Raw genomic sequence first — 12,350 nt, 5'->3', positions numbered from 1 at the left:
CACCGAGTCCGGGCCAAACAAATGAAACAACAAAGGTCACCTGGAGCTCAGCAGAGGTCACGAATAACATCTTAGGGCAAATTGATACCTTCAAGCAATGGGGCATACAGATAAAGCCTGGCAGGGCAACGGGTTATCCACATATCCTGCTGGCAAGCCACGGCGAGGAACACACACGCCCAGGGAGGGGCGTAGTATATTCGGTCCTCAGGGGTGCCCGTAACAAAACTCCCACCCTTGCTCACAATCAGAGGGAACAAAGAGATGACGGCTCCTCACCTTCTAGGGATCAGGAACAAAGAGAGGACGGTTCCTCATCATCCAGGGATTTTGAAGAGGTTTCAACATGGTCATGGTTGGCTGGCACACTGAACACAACTCGTCTTCTACGATGACAGACCAACATGGATCACCGCCATGTTTCGCCCCCTCTAAGAATTTGTTCATGGAACATCAATGGACTAACAAGCAAACTTGATGACAACGCTACAATTTCCTACTTTCAGGAATTTGACATACTACTACTACAAGAGACATGGCTTTACGAACCGCACCATATAGAAGGTTTCAAAACTCACCACATTTCAGCCCAAAAATTGAACCGGCTGGGAAGAGGAAGCGGCGGCCTTGCAATTTACATATCAATAAAAAACACAGTTGACTCTTGGGATCTTTTGGGTTCATCATATGGTCTCCAATGGGTGGGAATTTCTTATTGCCCTAGAAATGGACAACGCCAGATCTTGATCTTAATGAACGCTTACGTCCGTCCAACAACAGCATCAAGGCACTCCTTCTTTGACGAAGTGACTGCGAAAATAGTTAGAGTGAAAACAGGACCCTCCGATCCAGAAATCTTATTAACAGGTGACTTTAACATGTGGCTAATGTCAGACTTAGAGAAAAACGAGGTCACCAAATCGCACGATAGCATTTGGGAGATACCATCGTTGGTCTACCCAGGAAGGCATAAGAATGATCCAAAGGGACGATCCCTCCAAGGCTATCTCGAAAACTTGGGCCTCAGAACACTTAATGGTCGCTTTCCCTCAGACAAGCCTCCTCGCTTCTCCTATATATCGAAAAAAGGCACCTCACTAATAGACTATACATTCGCTTCCCTCTCTCTTTTCCAACAAATAACAGACTTCAGTCTAGGGAGCAGAACCGAAAGTGACCACTGTCCCCAAGTGATATCAATGAGGACCAGGGTCATGCAACTTGAAGAAGGAAGGGCACTGTCATCTGAGAGTTTTACCATCAACTTAAAACGAATCAAATGTTCCTTCAATAACCTGCAACAAGTAGCAAGAGACGCCAAAGGACTTATCGAGCACCATAATAGACGCCCGGATGACACAATCTCCAACTGGTCAACATTTGCAACTGACCTTTCTAAAAATCATGCTCAACCTGTGAAACCTGCGACCCAAAATGGGCTGAAGCAGACGCCCAACTCGAATCGCGAAATACAAGCCGCAACAAGATCCATGAACCAAATCTGGCGAGCGCTAAAAAGCGATCCAACTGATCCAACAAAACTAACAAAACTGAGAGCGGCCCCCAGCCACTTAAAGAAAGCTAAAAGAGAGCTGCGCAGTAACCAATGGAACTCGTTCTGGGTGAAATTGCAGCATGACATCAAAACGAACAATTCTGCAAGGTTTTGGAGGACAATTAACAACGCTTCCGGGCGTGCATCTAATGTTGCTTCATCAGGCATCTTAGAATCCGAATGGGCAGCGTTTCTCCACCTCCATTTTAACAACCAGGATGCCATCATCCTAAATCAGAGGCCGCAAATCAAACACAAAGCGGCAAATGAAGAAGCCGATTGGGCACACGCTTCGAACACAACCAACACGCAAATGAGAGTATGCCGGAATGACGAATCCAAAATGAAAACAACAAAAGAGAGCAGCCCGCCCCAAAGCGGCATAGAAACTACAACAATCGAGAAGGCAGTGATTGAAAAACTGATAAAAAAGGGCCGGAAGGATGGGGCTCCAGGCCCAGGAGGCATCCCTCAAGCCCTGTTCAAGGACGACATATCCTTCTGGGCTGGGAAGCTAAGTACTTTATTCAATGCAATTTGGCTGAATAACATCATACCGCCTTCCTGGCGGGGATCCATTCTTCTACCAATCTTTAAGGGTGGGGATAAACAATCACCGAGGAACTATCGCCTCATCGCCCTCATCGACAATGAAGCTAAGTACTTTGCGGGAGTTTTGCTCAATTCACTTAGGGACTGGGCGGATGACAATTTTGTTATCCCACCGAATCAGACTGGGTTTACAAAAAACACAGGTACATCTGTCAATCTTATGACCCTCTCCTGTCTGATTGACCAAACAAAGTCCAGCTCCTGCTCACTGTTTATGGGTTTCATTGACTTTCAAGCGGCCTTTGACAACGTGAACAGATCAATGCTCTGGAAGAAGTCGTCCAGTCTCAACATTCCAGCCAACCTCCTAAGAGCCCTACAACTTTTACATCAGGACACATGGGTCAGGATTAAGGTCGGAGACGGCTCTAAACTATCCGGCCCAATTCCAACGGGAAAAGGATTAAAACAGGGCTGTGTCCTGGCCCCGACACTTTTCAATTTATTTTTATCCGATCTTCCAGAAGCCTTAAATAAGGTAAATTCCCACACCCCTAAAGTAACCGGCCTCCTGTTGTCAAACCTTTTATATGCCGACGACGTGGTTCTGCTGAGCAAAACAAAGATCGGAATGCAAAGGCTCCTGGTCGCCACTCTCGAATATTCAAAAAAGAACGATCTTGTGATCAACAACAAAAAGACCAAAATTCTGGTGGTTCGTCCAGGGAAAGCCAAGAACCAGTCCTGGACCCTGAACAGGGAAAGCATAGTCGAATCCAGCTGCCACAAGTACCTTGGAGTCACATTCAACAACAATGACAAATACAAATCTCAATTAGAAGAACAGAAAAAGAAGGGTGCTGCACTCGCCTTTGCAATTGGCTCAATTCAAAAGAAACTACGAGGTCCAACTCTTGCACCCACACTACAGGTCGCCCAGGCGAAAATCATTCCTACCCTAACCTATGGCAGCGAAGTCCTCAAAGGACTAGACTGCTGCCAACTGGAAAAAATAATCTCAAAGATCTACAGATTAGTGTTCTCGTTACCTCCTCAAACATCTCCGGCACAAATCAGGCTTGAATTTGGAACCTGCCAGCAAACACTTGCAAGAGCTATGAGTTTCATCGTGTGCTGTCACAAGCTACGGTCATCTAAGGAGGGAAGTCTAGGCATCCACCTGTGGGCTAGTCTTGACACAGGTAAATGGCAAGCCGGATACAACTACCTGGCAAAAGGCCTAATCACCTTAGGTCTAAATGATCTCTGGAATATGCACATAACCCAGAAGGAATTTAAACGGCTAGCGAAAAAACGCACAAAACATCTCTCAATAGTTGAAGACAAGGCTCGTCTAGCCAAAAGAAGTCACGGGTGGCTGACGCTGCAATCATACGCCTTGTCGACCTCACAACAGTATCTAACCGTGCCCTTTTCTGTACGCACAAAATTAAGTTTCCTAAAATTGAGACTGGGAGTCATTAACTTGTTGGTGCATTTGCCTAAATGGAAAAAAGAACGTGGAAGCGTTCTCTGCCGACTCTGTGGGGACCAAAAAGAAGACATTATACACATCATATGTCTATGCCCAAAACTACTGACCAATAGACGGTCCCTTCTCAAACATCACTGGAACACAAGAAAGATCAGAACTTGCAGAGAAGCAGTGTTGGCTTGCTTTGATCCCAAGAACATCAAACTAAACTGTGCCCTGGTAAGGTTCATGGCCTACGCTGAAAAAAAACTTTGTGAGGGATCCCCCGTTAGCAATCCTCTGTCGCCATAACGTCCTGGCAGGCATAACATTTTATCCCTCAGTTCACAGGACCAATTTAGTCTCTTTTAAATGAAAAATTTCTTGTCATTTTAATTTGGTACTTGCAATGGTTTTTTTTTCAAATCACGCAATAAAGTATTATTATTATAAAAAAAAAAAAAAGAATAATAAAGATTTCTGTGCATCTACTTTCAGAAAACACTATTTTTGTATTACCATACCAATGAGATCATGTTCTCAGTCACCCCCAGGCCATATTGAATTGTGCCATGTGACTTCAGGGACATTTATGAATGTATGTTTTATATATAAATTGGTAGTACAGGGGGTACTGAAAACTAAAGTATATAGTTTCCTAACATTATATTCACAATTACACAAACTATAGCACGTTAAAGCAAAGCACTCCAAAAAGCCATTAAATGGCTTGGCGTTGAATGATTTACAATGGGCACATATAGGGTTAAATGTAATAAGGTAACCCAATGTTATCCTAAGGGAGAGGCTGTCCTTGCTTTAGCGAAAAACGAATTTAAGAGTTTTTCACTACCAGGACATGTGAAACCTAAAAGTACATATTCAACTTTCTAAATAAACTGCACACTAACCTATGGGCTATTTAGGGCCTACCCTAGGGGTGATTTATATGTATTACAAAGCAGGAGCGGCCCGTACAGGTAAGAGCAGTGGGGTGGAGGGGTGGGTTGACAGACAATGACGAGGTAAAGTTAAATTTAAAAAAAGAGAACCACTTGCCTTGCACTCAGCAATGCCTTGCGCTCGCCGTATTGCTGAGCGCAAGGCCTTGTTGTCATCCATCGACTCCCCCAGTGTTTGCGAGTGCGGAAAACACATCTCTTCACTCTCACCCTCTGCCAACCCCAGTCATAGGCTTAGAGCGGAGGCAGCCCACATCACTCCTAGGGCTCTGGCCAGTCGGGTAGCATATTGAGAGTGTGGTGGAAGGCCAAATGGTAGATCAGGTTTTCTTCTGTGTTAGTCTCCCTGGAACACAAATTCATAGATCAACCCGGCAGGGTTGCTTATGATGTTGCATTGGCCCCCGGGTGGGCAATCTAGAGTCAGGGGAAGGGTCTCCATGCACACCCACTCCCCCAGCCATTCAAGTATATAAAGATGCAACGACCCCAGCCCCTAGCTAACCCCCAGGGGTAGACGCGAGCTACATTGTCCATTCTTTATCTTCGAAGGTGAAATCTTTAAACAAGCATATCTTGGGCCCCATTGAGTATGTTTTTGTCTTCTGGGGTAAATTTTGCACCTGGTGCCCATGGCTAGCAACCATGGGCATTTTCAATGGGCCTCCTGTCCTCTAAAAGTGAGCACTCTGTAGGGAGCTGCTTTACTGGCTCCCTGAACCAGCCTTCTCCTCTGCCTAGCTCCTTGTGCTCCTCTACTGCTGGTGGGGGCATCTTGCATTCGTATGAGGAGTGCAGAGTATCAGCCTGGACCCTTACCTGTGAATCACTGGAGGAGACTGACTTTTCTACACAGTTGCATCATCCATTTGCCAGCTAAGGACTTTTGATCTCTGTAAAGTCTGGGAGTAGGCCCAGTTGTATGAGTTCGTCCAGTGGACACCGTTTGGCCCCTCTCTAGAGACAAAGGGCCATATGACTTACTAGTTCAACCCCACCTAGAGGACATCATTCCGTGAGTGGCCCGACTTGGACGCCCTTGAGTTCCTTGCTATAGCTTGGCAATCATTCTAGGCAGTAGTCTTTTCTCCGACTACATTTTTCTGCAACTTATTACAGACATTCCAGACATACTGTGAACAGTCCCCGTCTTCCACATGTCCTTATATTGTTTGGTTTGTTCTTTAGTGCCCAGAAGAAGGTGCTCCATACTTCGGTGTCTCACCGAAACGCATGTCAGCACCACAAAAAACTGACTGTGAACCAAAAGAAGAGATTTCTATACCTATGATGAAGTAATAGCTATGATGAAATAATTGGAACAGCCAATATTGTGCTATTTTATTTACTTTTGAATTGTTTTTCAAGAAAATTTAAACTATTGTAGCATATTTTTACTCAAAGGTTACGTGGCATTTCATCCTGTATGTAAGGGTATGGTCGGGTTCCACAAGTCATATTGTTTTTAATGGTTTGTGGTGAAAATGAGTTAGAATGAAGTATGATTAATTGTAGTATGAATGTTTCGAACTTTCTGCACAATTTTTTGTGAAACTTGGTTGTGATGTGAATTACTAATGAGAAAACATAATAATGTACTTATATTGTATGAGATAAAAAAATGAGAGTTGAATAAAGAAAAAAATAATTTTAGTAATAAATGGGTTTACTGTGAATGTCTTGGCTCAAGAATATTCTATTAATTACTAAGGGTCATACCAATTTTATGATGAGGAGTTGGCAGTGTTTATAGTCTCTTTCCCCTGGTCCTGCCTCTTCCATGTCTGTTTTACATAGGCCCTCTTATGTTTAGTAGGCATCTTGAATAGCCCCTTTGCTACCAGCTAGCAAAGTACTCCTCAACCCGCACTCCCTGCCCCTTATTCTTGGAGGGCTCCTAAGGTGGCACTGGAGTCCAGTTCTTAACCCAACTGGTGCACAGGGGGCATTAAGGGGTCATGCTACTGGCCCTGGAGAGACTCATCCTAGTCCTGATGTCATCTTGGCAGGGCATCAGGTGGCTTCTCTTTCCAGCTGGTCATTCTTCCACGTTTGTCGCTCTCAGATTTCTCCTCTGTCTCTTCCTTGTGTAAGCATTTTTAACAGAGGTGGAAAGGTCAAGAGGCAAGGCACCCCTGGACAATGTTAAGATGCCACATCATCCATCCATCCCTGTCCAAACCCTTCTGCATAGCATTCAGGGACACTCCAAAATGTCTCAATCAAGTTCTCTATGAACAGAGCTTCTCTGAGGGCCTCAGCTGCACTCCTAGCAGACATCACAGCCAGATCTCTTCCTACCAAAACTTCAAAGACGAGCCCCTTCTTTGGTGGCTACAGATGTCTGGGCTTCATTCCTTCTTTTTCAGTGAGCTTTGGGTATCCCACCCCGGGTGTAGTGTGACAAGTTAATTGTTAGTGTCAACGTTTTTTCATGCCCCTTTCCTCTCCCAGGAACTGGGCCAATCACTGATAATAGCTCCTTTTTGTGGGGGGAGGCCCCTGCTCAGGAACAGAGTAATTAACTTGTCTCAGCAGGTTGCATAAAGGCCTGTAATGTGATTATGAGATGAGCCAGAGAAATATGACATCTTGACGTCCCATAAAAAATATATGTGGTGTGTTGAAAACAGCATATAAAAACTTGGCACGCATGATTTACCCCAGTTTTACATCCTGCTGGACTCTGTGGGCCTAAGTGAAATAAAATTGTACTTTTAGGCAGTTTTCAACTATATGTGAATCACTACGTATTTTCCAGTAAACACTACTGACCTAGCTATTAATCCTACTAATATTATAAGGCCTTCCCAAGGTCAGCACCAATCCATGCAGAATTCCTTCTGCACCTGGCTACCAGTGCCAAACTACTGGAATGTGCACAACAGTAGTCGCCCACACAGAGCCTACACACGTGCACACAGGCATGTGCCCCTGTGTTTATGTGTAACAAGCCCCAGGCCCCTTACCCTAGCTGAGCTTTAGAAGAAGCTTTTTCTTAAAAGACAGACACTAACTGTAAACATGCTTAGTCCAAAAACCAGAGGATCAAAAGGAAAAAATCATGGTTGATTAAATGGGTGGAGCTCAAGTGCAACATTCATCAATAAAGGATATATATGTTTTTGAAGTGGCATGCTTTATAGCAGGTTTACAACAACTATTAAAATGTATTTTGACAGCTAGTGCTTTTTCAATACAAAATCAGGTACAATAATAGTGTATCTGTACATAGGGTCAAAACAATTGCACAAACTAATATATGCCACCCAATTCTTGTATTCAAAGTCCATACATATATTAGTGTAAGGATCAGTGTGATTCTACTTGGTCCTATGTAAAGTGCCCATCAAAATCTATCTGCATCTCCATGATTAAGAAAGCAATGTAAAGTGATTTGAGGCCAATGTGAAATCCTTGATGTTTAGGTCAACTGCATTTCAGGCTAATTTCAGGACTATGTGACATACGGCTAAAATAGCTGACCCTTTTTAACTAATAATCCAGTAGGAAACAGTGGCATAACATAAGCCCCCGCAGCACCGCGATGTAGGAGGGGTTCCCAAGCTCCAGGGAGGCCTCTCAGTAAACGTGTTAGGTGGTGAGCCAGGAAGGGGGGCTTCCTCTGTGTACTTTGCAAATGGACCCTCTCAAGTTTTGTTACCCCACTGGTAGAAAATCCTACATTATGACACATGATGGAGCACGTGGATAAAATTCCTATAAGTAGAATGAGCTAAAAGCTGTAAAGGGCACAAATATTGTATCCATGTGATTACAAGGCTGTGAATGGGGAATAATCACCGGACTGCAAACGCCAGATTCAATCAAAAAGCCCAAACCTTTTCTCAAATATACATTAAATTATTCCTTCAGGAGCTTTCTCTGTGCATATAGGGTTTTACCCAGATTCCTGGGGGACTATTGGGTTGCCCTAATTGTGTTGAAGCGGAACAGAGAATGGTCCAATGAAGAATAGGTGATGGGTAGGAAGCAAAAGGGATCAGTGTACAACCTGGAACTTTTCAGGAACATCGGCCAATCACATTGGAACTGGATTTGACCATTTTCAGATGACACTGAGGGCCCTTTCTACTAGAGAGAGTTCCTGAAACAATGACCTGCATAGTGAATATTAACTAGGCAGGTCACTATTTGCAACCCCTTGTGATTGGCTACAAACAGACCTATTAGGAACAGCATATCAGCATTCCTGTGTTTACATGCCCAAACGAGAAACATTTTACTGTAAAGCAGCCCATCTTCCTTAGAGGGACTGGTGTACGGCAATGGGGGGAGCAGGAGGCAATGGTCCCAGGGACCACGGCCTGCTTCCTCTGAGGCTGTTCAACATGATTTCCAAAGGGAAAGTCATCCAACGGGGACAGCTTGCCCTCTGCGAATCTGTAACCACCTCCTCTGAGAAGTCAGTAACATTTCAATGATTTGCAAGCACAATTGCAATTACATGTAATTGTATATCCAGTTGCTATTTCTAATTAGGAAGGGACGCCCCTTTCACAGTCTCTTGCTTGTGATACGGAACGAGTTGCAAAATCCCTTTTGTGATTCAGAAAAGCTTTTCTTAATTGCTTAAAGGGTTTAGTAATTGTTAAATGTCATTTTGCGGTCACACATGCTGTGCTTTTGTGAATTGCACCATTTGCGACCTTAAATGCATTATTGCATCTGACCCCAGGACCCTGCAGAGGGCTGTAATGTAGAATAGTAGTTCAGGCTCTGAATTATTGTTTAGTGTTGCAAAGTAGAAAACCAAGCATTCGACAAAGCATGGAACAGTATAATATGAAAAGATGAGATTATAAAAATCCCTAAAGTGGGTAGGGGGACCAGGAGACACATAAAGCCTCACCAATATATCAGGACTGCAAAGCCGCTTAACCCTATGAAAAGGATGCAGAGGCCATGCCATCTGAGTGATGACACAAAAGTGTTTTAACAATGTGGCAAACGGACGGAAGGAGAAGAAGGAATGATACTACATGTCCAGTGAGGCTGAATCTAGAAAAGGAAACTTTTGTTACATTTTCTATCAGTATATTTTTTCTCTGACTCTCATGCAAGCGCTCAAGGTCAGCAAATTGTTATTCTGTAACAGTTTAAGCACTACAAAAGTATCACAATGACTACAAATCACAATTTATCTTTGAGTACCTAGCATAACATGATATTTTGACAGGTTTATAATCCGCCTATGATAAGAAGAGTTAGGAACTGATGTTACTCACTGCAGGTATCTGTTGAGCTCCTGCTGACTGCACCGGGACCAGTGGAAGCGATGGAACGCCGCCTGCACCAGAGGCGCCATGATGCTGCCCATTCTCACTTCATCTCCGCACCTATTGCCCTGGCCGTCGTGCTCCATGCCTAAACTAGGAAGAGGAAACAAGGCTCGGTAAGGGTCTGGAAGGCAAAGTCTACCACACTTTCTCTTGTTTACATCTTATTTAGATCTACTTTATGCATGGTATGCGTAAGAACGCAGGTCAGGCACAGCAAAATGCTCTAAACAGCAGGAGAACTCTTAAATCACTGACGGAAAGAGCAAAACTGCCCATTTATCAGATCCAAAAAGGAAAAGGGAAAGTGTTAAGTCGGCGCACTGCGAAATATGGGGGGAACCTCATTTGAAAACTGAAGGATAACAAGTGATAAAATAACATTATGTTCGATTGAAAATCATATTACACCATCATTTTCGGAATTTTGCGTTGCCCTAGATTCCCGAAATTATGCTTTGCCACATAATTACGCCACCGTTTGCTAGAAAACTATAGCTTGGGAGAGCATGAACAACACGATTAGCCAGAGCGCGAGTGTCAGTTGCGTTTTTTGTACGCTTGTTTTAGTGTGACGTGCATACTCACATCATTGATGGAAGGAAGCACTCTGTCCTAAAATAGATGGATTTGCATACTGCATATTTGTGTGTATTTTCCTAAAACTTTGTGTAATTATGTGAAACTAATTTCGCTAATTTCACCCACCCCTGCAAGAAGTTCAATTACATCAGTGGCCGCTTCAATCATAAACGACAATGCACAGGCCTGCAAGCCTCTGATTTCAGACATCAGCAAAGGCCCTGTACAAGTTGAAAACTAACAAATTCACCACCTAACCAAAAAAACAAGCATTGGCAAATTCAGTAGGTCCTGCTTTAAAGTGCTGCTCCCTACACCACTCACCCTGCATTCAAGTGGGCGGTGCCATTTTCCTCTTGTGTATTGGTAAGAGGAGTGAGAACCAAGTGTCTGCCTGCTCTGGTGAAATGAAATATGCACAGAACCAAGAATGCATGTGAGAGGACCCATGAGGCTGAATCCGAGAGCTGAAGCAGGGCGTTGTGCACTATGCAAAGTTTATTAAGCAAGATCAGTTTATTTGCTATTAACCTGTGGAAGAAGACTAACTGGTATTTAGCACTAGGCCTCTGAGGTAAAAAGCAGCAGGCGTGGCTGTTGCGTTGTTCATAATCTGAAAGCGACTGATATATGAAGGTAAGCCAAGTATGTTAGCATTCTTAGAATCCAAACCAGATGAGAAGGTTGTATGGATCACTAACATTCTTGCTTCACCTCAAATGAAAGGAAATATTTTCACTAAGCTCTTCATAAGGAAGTAACAGACCAGAAATCTTGTTGACATGTGAGCTGAAGGTAATTACCGAGTTGATATAACACCAACATTTATGGTTATTGTAGCAGGAGCTGAATGAGGTCCGGGAGCCAATGACTACCAAATGGAGGTTCAAGTTTAAAAAGAGTTCCTAGAACCAACACCTCAGTTTTATATCATTCAATTTAGAAAGGTTAATAATAATTAAACAGACAGAAGTAAAACATTCCTGAAGTTAAAGGCGAAAGTCAGAGTTACCACCATTTTGTTAAATTAGTGATTAAATATTAGCAGCATAGTTCAAAAAGTAAAGCTGAAATAATGAAAGCAGCTAAAATGTACTATAATAGTGGTTGCACAAAGCAGTTGCAAATTGTTAAACATTCGTTTAAGAATTGACCTATGTACTAATAGGCTGGTTCATAAAATAATGAATCGCAGAGGCCAGAGATCGGCCTGCATAATTAATATCCATTAGCTACATTCACAGGAATGGTGACCACCAACTTTGTGATTGCATTCCAAAATGGAGACCATTATTAAAGCAACCCCAGTTACGTGAATGAGTTGGTCTGCTTTAAAATAAAAAAAAACAGTTTTACATTTTGGAAAACTTCAGTGAGAGCAGGTGGTGGTCCTCTGAACCGCTGCTTACTCACCCTGATTTTCAAAGAGGACACTTTTTCCTTTGCCAATCAGTTACCCCCTCCCTCCCCCCAACTTGGAAGCCAGTAACTGATCAGTGGTTTACAACCAGAATTTTGGTTGCAAACCATTGATGTATATGCTACAGATTCACAGTTTTAAATGTCCAAAACACACCCCTTCCAAATTGCAAAATGGTAATCACTTATAAACCCATTTTGTGATCTTGAAATTTTTTCCTAAAGTGCAAAATGGATTTGGAACATAAAAAACAGTCATTTGGAGGTGACAAACCCTGGAATTTAGTGATTCTCGGGGTTTGAAACTGCTAAATCATTTTGTACAACTAGCCTTGATGGTTTTAAATACATGTTGAAGAACTCCATAAGGTGCAAAATAATTCTTAATAAATTGATGACCACTGTTTATATTTTTTTTAAAAGAAAATGTTCTTTAATTCTCACACAACTAAATACTAAACATAAACTTACACATATACACAATGAAAATGAGCTCACTCTAGCAT

The 12,350-nt window shown here is 42.9% G+C and overlaps 1 protein-coding gene across 1 annotated transcript in view; it reads right to left on the bottom strand.

Moving 5' to 3' along the window:
- Positions 1 to 12,350, bottom strand: part of LOC146810884 (A disintegrin and metalloproteinase with thrombospondin motifs 2-like) — a 1,551,661-nt gene that overhangs the window by 712,561 nt on the left and 826,750 nt on the right. The window contains exon 8 of the mRNA XM_085617927.1: positions 9,793 to 9,936. Coding sequence (XP_085474053.1) covers positions 9,793 to 9,936 — 144 coding nt within the window. The remainder of the gene's footprint in view (positions 1 to 9,792; positions 9,937 to 12,350) is intronic.

The sequence above is a fragment of the Triturus cristatus genome, chromosome 7 (genome assembly GCF_964204655.1).
Source record: "Triturus cristatus chromosome 7, aTriCri1.1, whole genome shotgun sequence".
In the NCBI taxonomy this organism is placed as follows: domain Eukaryota; kingdom Metazoa; phylum Chordata; class Amphibia; order Caudata; family Salamandridae; genus Triturus; species Triturus cristatus.
The sequence above is the reverse complement of the archived record's forward strand: the minus strand, read 5'-3'. Positions and strand labels throughout refer to the sequence as shown.